The 20,106-nt window shown below is 36.0% G+C and overlaps 1 protein-coding gene across 5 annotated transcripts in view; it reads right to left on the minus strand.

Moving 5' to 3' along the window:
- Positions 1-20,106, minus strand: part of CDK8 (cyclin dependent kinase 8) — a 73,429-nt gene that overhangs the window by 13,532 nt on the left and 39,791 nt on the right. For 4 of the 5 annotated variants that reach the window (XM_027883967.1, XM_027883956.1, XM_027883947.1 and 1 more), the window contains 2 exons: positions 4,095-4,152; positions 1,180-1,311 (listed from right to left, as the gene is read on the minus strand). In XM_027883967.1, the coding sequence (XP_027739768.1) occupies positions 1,180-1,311; positions 4,095-4,152 (190 nt within the window). The remainder of the gene's footprint in view (positions 1-1,179; positions 1,312-4,094; positions 4,153-20,106) is intronic. The other variant, XM_027883982.1, reaches the window with a different exon arrangement.

The raw sequence follows: 20,106 nt of genomic DNA on the forward strand, positions 1-20,106 counted from the left end.
TGAAGTAATGCTACACTGAACCTTGAATGAACAAGAAAAGGTCATGAACAAGGACAAAAGCAGATGATGCAGCCAGCGTAACCCCATTAGTCAGTGTTTTTACACAGTCAGTTTTTATCTACACTGAAAAAATTATGTACTAAAGGCTATGACTGCCCATGCAGTTTTCACATGCTGCAAGCAGACAAAAGTGCCAGTAAAGTGAGGGAACATGCAAATATAATGAATTAAGCAGTTTAAAGGAACATATAAAGAAATGTATTTGAGCTATAAAAAAAGCACAGTATTAACAGACAAGTAAATGAAAATACATTTGAGGCATAAAGATTAGAATTTCTGAGAAAAACAATGACATTCTCAAAAAAAAAAAAAAAAAAGACAGTTCTGAGGAAAGAATTTCAGGTTACAAAAGTGACAGTATGCTGACATACAACCTCCATGTCTGTGTAAACCAAGTGCAGCATTGTAGGGGAAGTCATTTCCCAAAAATTGGATGCCAGGCTCTAGCATATCTTTTAAAACAGCCAGCAAGAGAAAAACTTCCCAATCCTTTACTCTACAGTCTCTCTCCCTTCCACAGCAAAGCTGTTCACATCCAGTAAAGGTGAACTTCCCTCCAGCCTTCTGTTGGGTTGTTCCCCATCCTACAGCCCCAGCACACAACAGCTCTGGCCATCCGTCATCCATCTTTGAAAAAGACACAGACAGGCTAAAATGGAGCTTGATTTTACAGTTTAGTTTCAGTGCAGCCAATATATTTTCCATTCTGCACGTTCCTTATTTCATGTATTTACTACACTAGATAATAATCTCTGCAATAAAACTAATGCACTGTGCCTCACAGTCATCATAATATGAATTCTACCAGCAGTTCAAAGACGCATCCATATTTTTATTTAACAGCATTTATGAAAGTCTTGTGTGAAAGCCACATAAACTTAGATTGTACCGCAGGGCATTTGGAACCAAAACCCAGAAATATTTCATTCCTATATATAGCCAGAGCCCACAATAAACGAAACAACTTGTTAAAGGATTAATACTTGTTCAAGAAGTAAGTAACGTACCTTTAACTGTCCTTTAACAGCAACTGTCCTTTGAATTATTTATCAATACTTCAATATTTGGGTTCAGATTACATAAAGAACAAAATAGTCAGTTTTTGTCCAATTTACTTACCAATAGCTTTGGTATAATGCCTTGCTCCAAGAAGCAACTCTGGAGCTCGATACCAGAAGGTTACAACTACTGGATCCAAGTCTGCTAAAGGCTTCAGAGGTGAATTAAATAATCGGGCAAAGCCCATGTCAGCTGCAAAATTCAAAGAGAGATGCTTTAAAATTTGAGGAAAACTACCAATTTTTTCTTTTTTTTTTTTTAAACAAACTGATTGAGTTTACTTGTTAGCGCTACCATCACTGCTAAATAAAGTGCAAACGCAGACTGTAGCAGATATGAACTCTGTAAGCAGATATTTCTTAAAGCTTTTGTAGAAGTTACTGGATGGCATCATCTATAAAGTATATAATTATAAATCATTACTAACATAAGCCATTTAGAACAAAGAATTAACCACCGTTCTGAAGAAGTGCATCAACTCACTTCTCAGGACACTGGTAAATCCTGACTCATTTTACTGATACTCTGTGGTAAAATACTCTGTTACTACAGGATAGTTCTTCAAAACGCAGCAGTTTTCAAAAGTGAGCAAAATGCAGGTTCTGCAAAGGTTAGAATGATTTATAATACATACATGCACATGACAAAAGCTCCCTCCTCGTGAAGTTAGCTGTAGCAAGACTTCCTTCACACAAAACCAGCAACTAAGCCTACAGCATCTGCCTCCCTGCTGATTTTATGTCAAGATGTATTTCCAGTATTAATGTACCACTACTGAATACCATTTAGGCTATAATTTTAAAATTCTGGCTGTGGGCACTATATCATTAAAAACTACTTTTTAGAATTGGTATTATTACAACTGCCTAGAAAGGTGTCTGAACTGCCAAATATAAATCTTATAGGAAAAAATGGGCAGAGACTAAAATATGCAGCTTCTCCCACCAGATCTCTTTCCCAACCCACCACTCCCCGAACCCCAAGACAGAGGGATGCTGTGGTGTGGGGATATTCACATGCTGAGAAAGACTCAAATGAAATGAGATGAGTAGCCATTCCAAGGGAGAAGGACCTACATGCTATATAGCTCACTCGTTGAGGGGAAACTGCAGTGTAAATATGGGTCTAACTTGACTACAGAATTCTTAATTATTTTTTCATATGCATTCCTATTTATGATTGTTTTAATGCATTTAAAAAGAGAAACATTTTACCATTTTCTACATTAAAATAATTACTCAAAATTGATCAAGTCACTAATAACTATGAATAATAAGGAAAATTATCAGCAGAAAGTGAATTTATGACTCAGAATGACACAAAGAACCAATAACATTATTTTAATTTAAGTCCCAGTTATGTATTTTTTAGAAAAATTAGTTACACTGAAAAAATGGAAGCCCTTGGTATGGATATAACTTCTGCATTCTTTTACTTATTGCTGTGCCAATATCTTTAGAAAATAAGAAAAAAAAATTCTACATTTTGATAACACACTTAAAAATCCAGGGTTCCCCTCCCTCTTCCCCCACTGGGAATGGATGGCTCAGAGGACTGGAGGCCCAATACAGAATCTTTCACCTGTCCATTAACAGAGTGACTTAATTTAGTTGTTTTCGAAGTTATTCCCAAATTAATTCAAATTTATAAGTTAAGAAATAAATGGGTGGTCTACGTGCAATAACTAGCAAGCAGTTGTGTACAGCAATTATCACCACCACTGTCAAAAGTGAATATGCCCAGAGGATGACCTACATTCTCTGTTTTGGAAGCAACTGCTCCATGAAGAATAAGGTTAAAATGAAGGAATTTGCCCTTCTGCTGTCCATGCTGTGCCTGTTTTCTGTGCAGAAGACTTCAAACCCTACTGTCAACCTTAAAGCTTGGAAGGGCATTAAAAATTTTCAGGGTAGGATCTGCAGAAGCACTCAGCCCTAGCCCATCTGCTCCCTAAATTTCAAAGGGCAAGGGAAGGACTAGAGCAGCACTGAATGCTTCAAGAAAATCCTACCCTGAATCATTATACTAGTGATTAATAATATAGTTCAGATAAACATAATAGTAAGAGAACAGAGCAACAATGCAGAAGAATAATCTCATAAAAGAAAGCCAGAGGGAAGTGAAAAAGATGAACTAGCTTTAAAAACCCTTCCCAACAGGGCTGCCTTACCATAACAAATGTAAGCAGGCTGTGCATTAGCAGCCTGCTGTCACAGCACTGCCACAATAATGCACAGCCCGGTACAGTTTATTACTGTTAGACTACTGTTAATTTTTATTTATGTATTTAATTTAAAACAATTGAAGTTCTATAAATTATCCTCTCACTCCGAACACTAACTCCCACAACAAAATGTTACAATAGTGGGAAAGCACTGGGTCTTTCCTTCCCTAGTAAATCCCAGGTTGAGCATTTAGCAGTTGCTCTCACTACGCATTTTGGGTGGATTATTCTTAAGTTTTAAGATCCCTTGGGTCTATCTCCAAGGGACCTGCCTATTCTTTCAAGAACATTTTGTAGTCTAAATGACACCTTTGATTCCCTTTAAAAACATTTAACGTTTGTAGAAACGAGTAATTCCCTATTTAGATTTTTATAAGCAGCAGCAAGGTAATGTCATGGCATTACAGAGGTAAATGGAGGAAATTTTAAAATCCCCTTTCTTTCTCCTCCTTTCCCCCTAGCTAGCTATCATCTTTTATTCCCACATCAAAATCTCCCACCCCACACAAACACCCACTCAAACAAAATATAATGACAATTTCCACGTTTTATTGATGAGGCTACAGCATTTCATCATCAGAATTGATGCATGGGGCTAATATCATGAAGCCAGTCACTCAGAAAACAGCATTTAGGCAATGTGCCCGGGCACATACTAGTATTACAGTGACTACTTTAGGCGGTACAACTGCACTTTCAGAACATTCTAACTTAAATGCTACACTGGGACTTATCAAAGATATAAACATACCAATTTTTACTCTTCCTCGCTCAGGACCTTCACCCATAACTAAAATATTAGCAGGTTTCTGTGGAAAAAAAAATAAATATACAATACATATACCACGATAAACCTAAACATTAGTCTCTGAAAAGTTAGTTAAGGTTTGTTTTCCAGTTTTAAACAAACTTTGTTTTGATAAAAATGCCAAGTTTCTCTGTCCCAGTAAAGCTGCGCAAGGACCCAGACACAGGCTCTCCCTGACTGCATCTTCCTCGTGTTTCTTGTCGGCGTTGCTGTGCTCCAGCACCATGATCCCTCACTGACACCCTGGTGCCTGTCCTCAACCCACAGGAGCTGGCAGCCGCCAAGCTGCTGACATTTCTACCCAAATTCCCCTAGATCCTTTGGTGGGAGGCAGTTCCACTGCTGCCCACCACCCCAGCACAGGGATGGGAGGTCAGCTCTACAGCATCTTTTGCCCAATGTCGTTAGCCACATTTGCAGACACATTTTGCATAAAAAAATACGCAAATGAGATAAAGATGAAGCATTACCGTATCACTTAATATTGGAGAGAAAAATGATCTAATTATTCCTATTTACAAGTGTCCTATGTACAATTTACCAATTCATACAGTTGCAAAACTGGAAAGCGTTGCCTTTACATTATTTTTCTCTCCATCTTCTCCTTGTTTTACTGTGGAGGTGAATTACAGAATTAAGATAGAGCTCAGCTGGTTTGAAACATAACTCACTTAATTATCTTATATTTTCTGCTGTCCTGTTTCTCGTAATCCATTCTTGTTATCTGCAGTCAAAAGATTCCTCAATGCTAAGGCTCTTTATATAATGGAACCTGCAGTGCTTATTTTCAGAGAAAAAAGTAAGGAAACTCACAACTAAAGCTGATAATCTATGACAGACTTGTTCTCAAATGGAGTGATTTAGATACCCCTTTACTCTGTAAATCTTGGACAAAACACAGGATCCTATTCAGGTGTGACCTGTACAAATTATAAGGCTGAGTTGCAGCTCTTGTTTTGCTTTCCCAGTTTAAACTGATCTAAACAAAAGAGTATCCCAGTAAAACAGTTTAGACTACCTAAAAGTTAACATAATAAATCCCAATATCTTAATGTGATTTCCTGAACACATTCTAGGCAATTCTCAAGCCCTTCCTGAATCTATCAGGCTGTGTTGCAAACATATGCAAAGAGGCAAAAGATCACAATTTGACAAGTAATAAGTAATTCGCATTGTGTAAAACAGGTACAAAAAAATCAGTAATCCAGCAAAAAATTTCCTTGGGAAACTTAGTTACTGTTGTTTACGAAAGGATCCAAAGTGGATTTCTCTAACTCTACAATCCGTGTACATAATATGTAAAAGGAATCTGAGGTGTTGCATTTCTGAGAGCAGCTTAAAGATAGAAGAAAATATTACAGTTTGACTGTCAGTAAAAAAGGTAAGATATATCCCATTGTCTTCCAACAGCAATAACAGATCCTACCTGTGCTGTATTAAGGTCAGTGATTTGGAGAAGAAATGTTCCCCCATACCACCACCACTCCGCTTATGTTTTGTTTTGGGGTTTTTTTTGTTGTTTGTTTGGGGTTTTGTTTTGTTTTTTTATAAAGGTATACACTCCAGGTAAGTACTACTTCAACATTAAAAAAATGCAGTATGTGGGCACACAGCTCTCAAAGCACTCCATTTAGATTGTTTACACAAAAGTTTCAGAAATAAACAAGCAGCGTACATCTTTAAATTCAGAGTTAACGTTGAACTTGGCAGTAATTCAATCCACTAGATAAGAAACATACCATTTCGCCACATAAGCCTTTCTATTGCTACACTGTGACTCAAAGAACAAAACTATACCTTCTACAAAACATGCTCCAATATAAACAGGGTGCTAATAAGCTACATGCCTAATTAGTATTTTTTGAATAGAGTTAATAATACACTACACAGGCACTACAGTTTTCAGTTATATAATGCGTTGACCTAAAGTATCATTTTTCCCCCACAAATTCACAAGTTAATAATACTCCACAAAAATGTTTGTAATGCTCATGATGTTTTCACCTTAAGATATTTCACTGTTTGGATTTTGGTAAGGACAAGGAGCCCTATTCACACAAAGACTCCATTACAACAGATGACCAATCAACACAGCACTGGGTAACAATTCCTGCACCAAAGATCTTCTACCCTAAGTTCAAGGTAGGTAAAGGTGAGAAGAGAAAGCACAATGAGATGAGACAGTACTGGTTAGCAAAATAAGTATCAACATCCTGATTCACACTCAGACTTCAGTACAAAACATGTTTAACAATAGAGACAATTTAGAAATCTGTGTAGGAGTATTCTAAAGCTGCAAAATGAAAAAAACCCTTCAGTTGTTATGGAATAACCATTCACAGCAGTTCACTCTTTTTTTCTAGAGTTAAAGGTCCTTCACTTAAACATCTCTGTTTGGAACAGAAGATTCTTCCTACAGACAGAAATATTTTTATAGTCACATCACTGTAAAAATACATCATCGCAGTTTAAAAAAATAAAACTTTAAATAAAATGTCTTATTAGGAAGGTTTGTTTCCATTTTTAATATCATTGCATGAGTACCCTGGAACAGCATTTTTAGTTGAAAGACTTTTTCAAACAAGACCATTCAATTTAAATGCACATATGCATTTTGAGGAATCTCTGAAGTCTACCAACAAAAATCAGTACATGGGTCAGGGATTCTTGTTAGGTATCTTTTACTCTAATCTACCATCTAGAGTTAAAAAAACCTAAAAAATCAACAACTCACCAGATTTTGGGGAACTCACTTCACATTAGAAACTTATTTGCAAAGAAAAATAAGCAGTTATTAGAAAGAGAAGAGAAAAATCTGGATAAGCATTAGTTTAATTTGTTAATTTTCAGTTAAGTTTTAATTATTCAGAAAAAATGAAAGTTGAAATAGCTTATTCAAATCACTTGGGCTGAGCAAGCAAAGAGAAATCTTTCAGCAATTTTTATACTGTGTTCTGAAAACACACTAAGACAGTTATTTTTTTTATAACTACAAATAATCAACTTGAAGTAATTCATTTTTGTTCTAATAGAGGCATATTTAGTCTTGCCATTAAGTAAAATAATTCGTTCACGCCAGGCAAACGCAAATGAGAAAGCTGTCATGATCCTAAACCAAATGTGAAAAGCCATGCATTGATTTACAGCTGAGTAACTTCAGAGACTAAGTTTCTGGCAATGCCACAGAACTACACTTAAGAAAAATCACCCTTCCTTTCCCAAACCCCACCTCAATAGCAGGAGAAGAATTCACTCTCATGAAAGAATGGCCTTGTGACCATGGCACAGCACTAAATCTTATTTTGTCCTATATCTGGCTTTGTAGGATGCTTTGTTGTGATACCTGGACAAATCCTCATCTTGTGCATTTAATCACTATTACTGTTGATGAGAGAACAACGATCCTCACTGAATCACTTTTAGGTGCTTCTAATTTAATCATTATTTGCAAAGTGCAAAAAGAATCCTAAGAAGCTAATTTCAAACAAAGGTCATAAAACCCCACAGGTTGCATCAAGAACTTCAAGCAGTCACCTTACCCATCTGCCTGATCTGACATATCTTCTCTCTGATCTTGAACTCCCTGGTGATGAAGGCTGCACAATTCCCAGGCAATCTATTCTCTTTCATTCTTCTCCACTGCAGTGTTTTTCCTTCTCACACAACAGACAAGTTACTCCCACTGCCTCTTCTACATCAGCAGAAGGAGCAGACAACCCCTCCTTTACTGCAAGAACTTCTTACACTTCCCAAGACAAACCTCTCTCTTCAGTCTTATCACCTATATTAAAAAAAACCCAAACAAACAAACTCTCACCTGCTCCACGTTTCCTAGCTGGTTACTTTTTTTCTGGATGTATGATCATTCAGGTGGATTCCCTCTAGTTGTTCTGCCTTGGGCCACCTATTTATTTGAACTCAAATGTTCCAAATTAAAAACTGCTCCTACTGAGGCTTCACTAATCCTAAATGCAGTGGAGGGATTGTTTTACATGCCTTGCACAGTATCTTCCACTTTATATGATCCTTATATGATTTTTATATGAGTGAGATATCCTGCCTCACTCTGTAAGGCTATTGACTCACGTTAAGGTTACCAGCCATGCATTTTCTCCACATCTTTGCTGCAGCACTGCCACTTTGAATGAACACTGCAGTCACACACTGCTTCCTAACATACACTGAAAATGTTTGTGTACATTCACAGAGAGGAAACTCGAGAGCTCAAAACTTACTTATTTAAATTTCTATTTTGAAGGTAAAAATTCAAACAAAACAAAAATTATACAGTTTATGTCTTGATGAGATACGACCAAAAAAAAAAAATCAAAAAAAAACCCCAAAAAACCACCTCACCACCAAAACCAGCATTCCTGTTCCTCAGAACAAGTTATTGATAGGAGCAGGAGATGATTACTTATTCTGTGTTTGCACACCAGATGTCTGGAAATCACAGGACATTGTCTCATGCTCCAGGAAAAGTACTCTGCTGCTGAGTCCTCCCCTCACTGCACTTTACTCATCAAAGGAACGAGGAAAAAAATGGGCATTTTCAGACAGCTTAGCCATTGTGATCTTTGATTCTTGGTACTTTTAGCATCAAACCAGGTCTACAGGAACTACTGGTATACATAGTTTAGCCTCTAGTCTGTTTCTGAAATTGCTTATTTTCAAAGACTGATTTTAAATATAGCTATGACTGACTAATATGAATTCCTTTGAATTCCGTATTATGGTATTACTATAATGTAGATGCTACCTCCTCCCCATCCGTTATTAACCCTTTGCAGCAGTCTATGTATATTTATGAACAGACTGATACTCTTTACATCTGCATTTTAATGCATCTTTTAATAACGTCTTAGTATCATCCTTACTAATTTTCATTTGGATAATTCAATACTTAAGAGTTTGGCTACTAAAATATTACTCAGCAGAGGGTTCTCAGTGATGGGATGAGTCACACCAGTGGCTTTTGTTAACCACTGGTATTTGTGCATCATCAATGGTTGTGCCACAAATATTCAGAACTAGCCATGCCATCCATTTCTACCTGTGACAAGACAATTGATAGAAGTATAACATTCCTTTTCAATTTAAAAAAAAAGGAGTTTAACTTTAAAAGAACAACGCTAAGCAAAGAGCTTTTATCCCTAAATTGTTTTGCTTTTGCAACCATGACCTCAGCAATGATTCCATTAATATTTATAATTAATGACTTTTTTATATTTTAGACTTTAAAGTATTGGATAAAATAATACAGGGAAAAATTCAAAAACACAACCCCACAACCATACCAAATCAAAACTGAACTTCTTCAGTTGTACAAGAGCAAGAGCCTGAGAAGCATGAAAAACAAATAAGTTAAAAAGGTCTAGCTGTGAAGTTCCTAATTCAATGGTATGGAAAAAAATAATCAAAAAGGTTTAGAAAGACAACTGCAAGGGCTTAGCAAAATGTAGCCTGCTTGAAAGAGCACTTTTGTGGTATAGCACTAGATATTTTAATATATTGTTGTGGTTTATCACTTCCCAGTTAAGTCCTCTGATAAGAAAAGCTGTGAAGCAAAACCTACTAGGCTTTGGTCTATGACCAATAACACATTCATTGTTTATGCTTCTTAAGGTACATCTCTAATAACCTTGTTGATCTTCAAGCAGTCTTAACATAAACCAAAATAGTTCCTTATTATCAAGGTGGGATGCTCCCTTATTGCATTCTTAGGAGACTGAAACTGTCTTTTTGGAATATTTTATAATCGAAGAAAATGATCCGTTTTCTTGCCACTTTGAACAAAACTGACTACTTCAATGCTAAACAGTACTCTCACACAGTAACAGTGTCAATACAACCTCATTCAAGTGCAAGTATCAGCACTTTTCTGAAGTTAAATTTCTTTCCTTGAATTCAAAGATGTATATTCACAATCAAGATAATTTCTGTTGTATCTATTACCTGATTTGGGGCTTTAAAATAAATTATAACCAAAAGACCACTATGAAAGCTGGTGAAAACAATGGCTCCACAGAACTCAACGTGTATTAAATCTAAGCATCAAAACACTCTTTTTTACTACAGAACACATAAATTGTGAAAAGCACGGGAAAATTAAGCAAACCTATTTTAATGTAATACTTCCTGTAATTATTTTCCTACAAAGAACGTCCCAGAGTTGTTTAAAATAAATAAATCAAGCATCTAAATAAAATTCTCATTAAAACCTGGAGTCATTAAAATTATCAGTAACAGCCAAACAAAAACAAAACCCTAAATTATCAAAGCACACATGCTCAAAAATTTTAAAAGTACAGAAAGTGTCTGGCAAGATAGAACGATGCTGTATTTATGCCAGGGAGGCCTTCTGCTACTTACCATGAACTGTATTTTATCTCTGTTTCAAACTGATGAAAGCTGTTGGTCTCACTATGACATTTTTACGCACTGAACACATTCCAAAAATTTCTTTTCAAAGCCTGTACACCACCTAATACACAGACTTTTCTATCACTTTCACTGGATCTGAATTCAAATTGAAAGAAAAAAAAATAATTACACTTCTCAGGACATGAGGACAAGCTGCAGGGCATGACTTTCTGTATTAAGTCTCCAAGAACGGAAAGGTAGCTATCATAGGCCAAAAAATATTATTATAGCAGGAAAACCTAACATGTCAAATATCATTAACACATCATTCAAAAGTGTAGTATCAAACTTTATACATTAAAACAAACAATAATGAAGAAATGTATTTCCTAAGGGTTTTGCTAAAGCAGCAGAGGTCAGGATGACTCCGGATGCTGGGGACACATCAGCGCAGGATCAAATGCAAGAGCAGAGTGTGCTCTGAAACTGATTTTTAGGTACTATGTTATTCCACATATATTCCACAACTCCTTTTTATATTTAGAGTTCTGTCTCACAAGTAGGGATTTTGAATGGGTAATAGAACCACTGAGTACCATTTTTACTCACTAATTTTGTTGGAGCAGTTTCCACAGGTTGACAGACATTCAGTAGTGCTGTAATGTCAGACATCCCAATACTTTCACACACAGGCAGAAAACTGCCTTATTTACTCTTTGGATTGCATGCAGTTGTGGTAACCCATACCATTTTCCTTAACAGCCCTATTTTATTGTTTTTCATTTAAATAACACTTCTCATTGCTTCCATATCACCCTACTTGTATTGACTAACATACAACTCCTCCTGTTATGGATTAAATAAAAATAACAAAGGTGAAAAGCCTACGTAATTTATTACTATGCACTTTCCGGTGGTTGCGTGGGCTTTCTGTTTACCTGTTAAAGCAACTTTGTATTTCAAACAACACCTCAAAGATTATGCTTTGTGTCACTCATGTTAAGAGCAAGACATGAAGTTGGGAGTTCATAAAGAACAAGCTTTTATATGGGATAAGTGTGTCCTATTTATAAGGTTACTTTAAAACTGCTTAGATTTAGAGCTAATTAAATGACTGTTTTCTTATCTTTTCCTCTATGAGTATAAATCATATAAAACATAGCATTTTCTTTCTACAGCAGGCTGCAGTAAATGCATTTACTGTGGCTCCTTCCTATATTTTAAACAATTTATATTCCTATCTTTCACAGCATTTTACGAGTTAACTTTGACATAACCTTAACGTATTTAGCAGTAAAAAAAAAAAAAATCAACAAAACTAAATTGCAAACTGCATCTGTTTCTAAAATCATACTCTAGGGTTTTTTAAATCCTACTGCAGAGATTTTATTGACTCAACTTACTTCAAAGGTAGATTAGTGATCAAAGAGCTTCTGGTCCCCCATTCCTCTCTCAGGTCAGAACCACAAGTTATGCTGATACTTTTTCTGTCTGGCTAGTACAGCTCATCACCTTTGTGGTAGGAATTCCTGAATTTTCTAGAACACCTTTCCTCTGCAGAAGTCTTACCTCTACTTGCATTTATCTAAATGGATATGAGTTATTGCAGCCACTTTAGCCATAACTACTACATGGCAATGCACTGAGATGACTTGAGTTAACCTTCAAATGGTGAAGGATTACTTACATTACTCTTTCCAGAATAATGTAAGAATTAGGTATTTGGCCATCTTGGAAAGCCAGCACATGAAAAAAACAGGCTAGTAATGGAAGAACAAGTTGATAGGTACAGAAAACAAAGAAATCTACTATAGTCCTCCCATCAGCTAAGGTATTTGCATCGCCAAATGTGTCATATACAAGCAGACAGATATAAAAGTGATCTATGTATCAGGTATCCATCTATGAATGATATTCCTCAATATTACTTGCATGGCACCCATATAATTCTTATGACATTATCCTACTTCAGGTATCAATCTACTCAAATGCCTTGGAATTTAAGTCAAAGTATTTCTCCGTCTGGAAAAAGTAATAGCAAAAGTATTTTACCAATTGGTCGTGGTGCAACTCTCGATGAATTTCTCCCAGGACACTATTTGACATCTATTTCTCATGAAATTTGAAAGAAAGTCTATTCTGATATCCTTTTTACCAAATGTACCTGAATTTTGCTAACAGATACAAAGGGAACTTTACTCAGGGGAAACTAACAAAGAACCAGCATGCCCAGGGAAGCTTTGTCTCCTTGAGCAGCTACGTGGTATCAACATATCAGCATAATGGGATTTTGTTATTGTAAAACCAGAACTTGCATTTTTTTAAACTATTTTTTTCCTAGAGACTAGTAAAAGCAATGCTATTATTTTGCATATCTAGAACTCTAAAGCACCACCTTGTTTCCAGTTCACAAGTCAATATGCAATATAAGGACATTTGTATATCTGGTGCTGTTATTAAATGTATATTTCACCAGACAAGGAAAAACTTCCCAAAGGCACAGAATGCATTGATTTCATACCCTGTAAGGTAAAGATACAAGTGGTTATAAAGATCAGTCCCGAAACATTCGATCTAGTCCTGAGGGACTCCAGGGGAATGAGGAAAGAGAAAACAAAAGCAGTACTCTTCACATTTATAGCGTTTATACCAGTATAAAGAAAAACTACAAGTTACTTTAAGATTCAAATTTGCAGTTCCCCTTTTGCAATAGTTCTTCACTGCCGGTCCAAGACCACTGTTTAAAATTATCTGATTTACAATGATGTAGAAATGTCAGGAAAAAAATAGTTCGCTTCCATTGCTTCTTGTGTCTGACAATTCTATAGCAGATAAGGCAAAAATATATCACCAAAACATCAATAATCATGTAATGCAACTTCATGTCTACAAATACTAATCTGTGTTGCACCTATATGTCCCTAAGACATGTGATGGCAGTTCAACAGAAGTTTACGCTGACTACGGAACTCCAAATTCAGAAACTCTACTTGCCTCCAGGCAATAACAGTCTCAGAGTAATTCTGCCTAAGTTTGGTCACATTATTGGCTTGGTAAATGAGCAAAGTTCCTCTTATAACACATGTATTGCTCCCCTTTAAACTTCGGACAAAGACTGTATTTACTGTAGTTTCAAAACAAGACATATTCATTAATAGAGCAAAAAATAGTTGCCAGCATTATTGCCAACTGTAAACATAAATGTTGTGAGACTTCAGTTTTATCACCACAGCGAGTTAATTATTTTGAGAATGGTTTATGGAAAAGAAATACTGAGTTAAAAAGCAGAAAACCTAAATTTAGGTTCCACCAGATAAAGCATAAGTCAGTATCCCAGACAAACTGATCTAGTCAGAGCTTTTGGAAACACCTGCAGTAGATAATGAAAGGCTACAAAAAATTGCAGATAAGGTTGGACTTGACAATCAAGTAAATGGGGCTTTGAACAAAAGCAGTAGTCTAAGAGAAGTGGATTTGAAAAACCGGTACCTGAAATAGAGATTTCTGACCTTTCCTTGCACTTTCCTTTCATTTGAATCAAGTTAATAAAGGAGCTCTTCCCTTGGAAATCAGAAAGATATCTACCAAACGTTCCCCTATTCAGCACTCCATCTTGCTATTAATTTGAAACTAACAGCACTGTGTAGTAAAATAGTTATCAACACCAGTTGCTTGGATAAAAACTTTTTCTGTTGATTTCACAAATTATATAAATCTTTGAGTATATAGTATCCTTCCACTATCCTTACTTAAAACTTGTTAAATGGCCTTCCTCTGAGCAGCTTCCTACGCCTGTTGGGGTGAAAATTTGGCATCACCATTTTCTTATAAGAGATCTAAGGTTAAAGATGATTAATCTATAAAAAGTTATGGAAGATTACATTTGTATTCAAGAATTGCTCGAATGGATCTGCCCTGTGAATTAAAAAAAAAAAAAAAACAAAACCCCAAAACTTTTCTCAATCTTTAAAGACTGCCAATTTACAAAAGCACCAGGAAGCCTTGCAGTAAAGACCCAAATACAACTGGAGGAGTAGACTAAATATTGTATTTTCATTTATATTTTCCATTGGATTCCAGTACTTAGCACCTCCAACTAAGAATAAGAGATACAGGACCAAGAGAGGTCTAAAAATATGAATCTCTGTAACACTGTAATCCTTTAGAATTGACTAATTTTTTAATTTCTTTAGGTTCTGGTAGCTCTTTCTAGAGACACTACCGTTACACAAGTATTTCACACCAAAGTCTGTAACAACTGATGATCCAGTAGAAGTGTATCTTCAATTTCTGACCACACAGCTTCCAAAAAAAACTTCTAGTGATACGTCACCTTTTTTCCTCTGGAAAACAAAATGGCACCACATCCTCCCCCCCCTCATCATACTGTAGTCAAGATACATTGCAAAAATGTCCTCCTTTGCTGTGAAAGTTTTGTATTTCACTGCATTCTTCATATTGCTCCTTATTCCATATGAGCTGTTTGATCTGTCACATTCATCTTACACCTGCTTCCTCATAGCTTCCCATCCCCTTGGCTTCTCTTCCATTATTTGTCACAAGCTGGATTTTAGACTTCGAAAAAACAGTAATTTTTAAAGACAGATTGAATTATGAAGACACAACACATTAACAGAATGGCTGAGGTTGGAAGGCACCTCTGGATATCATCTACCAGCTTGTTGAGGGTGTGCTTTCTCTCTTTGTTCACATTAATAAGGATGATGTTAAACAGCACTGGTCTCAGCATCAACCCTTGGGACACTCCTCTAGTGACTGATGTCCAGCTCAACTTCATGGCATTGATCACAGTCCTTTGAGTCCATCAACTCAGTCAGTTCTCAATTCACTTCACTGTGCACTTCCTAGTCTGTACTTCATTAATTTGTCTGCAAAAATGTATGGGATGCAGAGTTGAAGGCCTTACTAAAGGAAGCAATATCCACTGCTGTTATCCCCATCCATCAAGCTAGTCACTGAAGGCTTTCAAGTTGCCTAAGCACGATATCCCCTTCATAAAAGTCCATGTCAACTACTCCCAGTCACCTTCATCAGATGCTTCCAAATGCCTTCCAGGAGGATTTGACCCATCACCTTCCCAATGATCAAGGCAAGAGTGACTGAGTTGCATGTCATTTCCAAGGTCCTCCTTGAAGACCGGAGTGACATTTGCTTTTTTCCCCTTCCTTAAGGCTATGACCTTTCAAAGGGTGCGGCCTCACAATGATTTGTGTATATGAATACGAAACATTATTTTATGTATCTCTATAGGTTTCTCTATGGTGAAGTCAAAGATCTCTATGCAAATTCAGACATTTCTCCCTACTTTTCTAACTGGAAGGTTGGTAGTAGTGCAGCAATATGCTCTACTTCTATTTTTAAATCTGCATTTCTACAAAGTTGACAGACATTACTCAGTCAAAAGTTTGACCTAAGAGACCATTTTCTTTCAGTTTTTTTGGGGTTGTTTCCATTTTTTTTGTAGTTTCTCTCTCTTTTTTTTTTTTAATCACTGGCATGAGCACCAAATATTTAAGTTTTGCAATATTCTTTGATCATTTCTACATTTTGATTAGTTACTGGTTTGAAATAAGACAAAATAATAAGAAAGGCAGACGAGGGAGTAGTCATGTTCCCTGTAAATAGAAGCATTAAGAAACACTAGAAAATATTATTTTAACTATAGAATATTTAGAATTATAGTAAACTACAACTCAAGAGAAAAACTTGTAATTGTAAGCATATGCACGAAAACAAGGTTCTGCCAAACACACTGTTCTTTTGTGATCTCATGAAAGCACACACCTAATGAAAAACACCTTGCAAACAAAAATCCTGGGAAATGTAACACCTGAAAACCAAAAGAGTGATTGGGTTTGGACTGGGCGCTTTTTTTTTCTCCTCTGAAAGAAAATCACTACCAAGTCATTCTAATGCCTTTCAGGAAATAATGTCTATTACCTGTTGATATACTTTAACAGAGTAGAAAACCACCCTGCTTTTAAAAGCTGCGAACTTCTTTCTAGTAATGTGCAGAGTTTTTCCTACTAATTCTTTCTTCTTTTTAACACTTAGGTTCATTCCTTCAAATGACTGCAGCTTTGGAAGCTCTACAGCAGAACCAAAGGGCATTCCTGTATTTCTAAAGTAATCGTAATGGGGATAATGGTAAACTGCCAGGGTAAAAGTTCCCAGGGGAATGGGAAGCAGGAGCCCAACACTGTGTTGACCCCTCTTCCATTGCCAAGCGGCAATTCATCTGTTCAATACCCACTCACACCCCACACAAAGAAATGGGCCAGGGAATAGTCTGAAGATTTAGAAACAAAAATAATTTTAACCTAGTGTCCTACCTGCAGTATTCGAAGTAGGACCTGTGAGATTTCCTCTGTGGTTTTTTTTTTGTTTGGGTTTTTTTTTGGGGGGGTGGTGGTATGCTTTTAAGCATTGCTGCACCATGGAAGTACTTCAAATAGTTTAGATGCAAATTCTATTATTAATGTAAATTTTAGACTAATCTTACTTACTGTCATTGACCACACATGCAGTGGAAGGGTGCTCATCTCTTAGCTGAGAATGGATTTTGACTGTGTAAACAGGACTATTACAAAATAACATTAAATAAAAATGCACTTTCAAATACTAACAGGTATGGCACAAAAGTTACTGTACCATGTAAAGAGACCGCTGTTTTGAGCCCATTACTTGAAAAAACCTTCCAAGCATACTGTAAAATGCATCCTCTCTTTTCCCTTGCTGTTGAAGTTGCCGATTGATGAAAATGGATCTATGGCTAATCTTCTGCCTATGCTTCTTTTTAGTGTAGAATAAGAACTTAGAGTAAACTTTATAATAATAAAGTGGAAAAAATATTAGGGAAAGAAGTCAGCAAAATGCACGCTTCATAACTAAATTCAAAATATTATTAAAACTGTAATTGATGCACTTTGTGGTAATTACATGAAGCGTTCTTATTTCCTTCCTGCTACAATCAGAGCATGAATAAACTATCTGCTTTCAATTACTCTAAGCCATGAAATTTAAAAAAGCTGAAGAATATGCAAGTCAAGTAAGAAATCTAAAAAAGACTGGCATTTATTTGTTGAAAAACTGGTGTGTTTCAAAGACTTATGGAAAATCTAACTACTGAATCACTACAGTATTCAAAGACAAACATAATCAACATCTCCCTTGCTATAATGGAAATGATGAACTGGCTGTCATGTAACCAGAAAGAAAAAAAATAGTTACTGCAAAGATTTGTAGGCATTTTCTTTGTTAAAGACAAACCATGAATACAAAATTCACAATAGACTATTACTGTCTTCTTACAATTTTTACTCTTTCATACAGAAGGACAGTCACTTTATACAAATCTTAAATGAATCAATATTCCTTGATTTCAACTCAGCCACTGAGTTTTACTGTGTGGCTTATGGACACTAGCAAAAAAGGAGTTGCTTTATGCTATATTTTGTTTCTGATTACACAAGTCAAAATCTCAAACTCCAGAACATTACCTACCTAAAAGCAAACTTCACGAAGACATTAAAAAAAAAAAAAAAATCAAACAGAAAATTGCACTTAGATGGAAGATAATTATATAAATAACTCATACTTTTTAAAAAAAATCCTTAGTTTATGAGAGAGAAGTAGCAAATAACAGACTTTTCTGCCAAAGTACTACACTCTTTAGCTTCCTACCACCCCCGAGCACCATCACTCTTATAATAGCTAGAATATGACATGAAAGCAAGCATGTTACTTAAGCAGCTCTGTGGGTGTATTTAGTCCAGGAAAATATAACCACCTAGAAGCTACAGCAACACCTATCATTTTAAAGGCACAGTAAAAAAACCACAGTAAATCTGTCCAGCCATCCAATCTGGAGTTTAAATTGATGATTTAACACTTATTCCTGAAAAGTAACATATTCTGGAATAGAACACCACACCTAAGCATTAACATCAGTTATTTTGCTTTGAATCAGAATATAGGTGCTGGCGAAGTCCCACTTTTCAAGCTTTACTTTGCACCACCCTGTCTTTTTAAGACAAAACACTAGGTAGAATCCTTTTTGTTATTCAGGTTATTCCCAGGAACCCTAGGAGTAAAATAAATGGAAGAGGGCAGTGGCAGGTACAATTCTGTCTTCTGTCCTGCATGAAACATGTGCCTTCTAAATGCAGCTCAAACTGGACAGTTTCAAAAGGACAAGCCTGAAGGTTTCCACAGACAATGGCAGCACAGGCAGCCCCTGTACAGCTTTTATAGGATTCTCACCAACACAGCTTGACAAGGTTCCGGTGGGAAGACCTCTCAGTCTCTGCCTCAAGCTTTTGGTCTTTTCCTCAGATTATCAAAAGAGAGCCAATTGTGATGGTGGATTTTCTGCCAGAAGAAAACTTCATGCTGGACTGAGAATACCAACTCATTTCACACAGACCAGAAAACGAGATGGTAACAGTTTTTTGTAGTTTCCAGCTTAAACTGTATTTGAGCTACAGACCTAGATGTGAAAGGCTCTGTAATAAATTACCCATCTCCTGAGCCATCCAGTTCACAACATGCATGGTTTTTCTTTTAAGCATAATTGAGTTTTAAGTTAACAAATTTTCTGAAACTGTAGAAAACAAGATATCAGAAAAATTTTATTCTTGATAACAGGTCTTTTACTTTCTGTATGCCTCTTAAAAATATACTGAGAGTACTATTGCAGGCAGAACATTAAAGGAAGACATTACGTTTTACTTTCAAACCAAGCTGTCTAAGTAGTAAGATGCACTATAAATTTCTATATTATATTTTGCTCTACTACTTTGAGTCATCACAAAGCCACCAGAATATTTTTTATTTTCTTTTTCCACTCAGGACTGGGGCTTTTGTTTCATTCCTAAAACCATGAGCAAATTAGAAGCAACATTCATACAATCACTTCAATAAAACAAAGCTACTTTGTATTTCAGTTCTGAAAACGATGTTCAGCAGAGATAAATCTTTTCCCATCTGTTTCAAAAGAGATACTGGCATTCTGTAAAAGCATTTATCAGGCATGAAAATAGACAAATAACTAGTCCTTGACCACCTTCCCAGGAGCACTATTAAAATTATTTCAAAGACTAAAAGTGACTCTGGAAGAGTAATAAGGAAGCCGGACTTATTGCACCAAACAGAATAGCACTGGTAATATGGACCCATAGCAATGAAAGGTCAAAGTAATGATACTCTTAGGCACAAATGAAATTTCAGTAATTACAAGTATCATATGTAGGTATCATAGCATTTGATAGCAACTTTTTTTTTTTTTTTTTTTTTTCCACTTTACTTCTAAGAGTAAGAGCTACAGACAACTGCTCAGGAAAACTACCCAATTTTAAGACAACACACAAAACAAGGCCAGCTAGCTATGGGCATATTTCAAATATATAAGAATTGGTGACACCACCAATTTAAAAGAATTTGCTGATTAAAAAACACTCAGGTTCAAAACGTTTTGCTTACGCTGTGGTTTGGATAAACAGCAGTTTACTTGCAGAATACTTCAGAAGTTGGCGTGGCTATATTTCTGATAGATTATAAGTATTAGGAGAAG

The sequence above is a fragment of the Empidonax traillii genome, unplaced genomic scaffold (assembly GCF_003031625.1).
Source record: "Empidonax traillii isolate 1590-97213 ecotype Southwest subspecies unplaced genomic scaffold, ASM303162v1 scaffold9:size3134949, whole genome shotgun sequence".
NCBI lineage: Eukaryota > Metazoa > Chordata > Aves > Passeriformes > Tyrannidae > Empidonax > Empidonax traillii.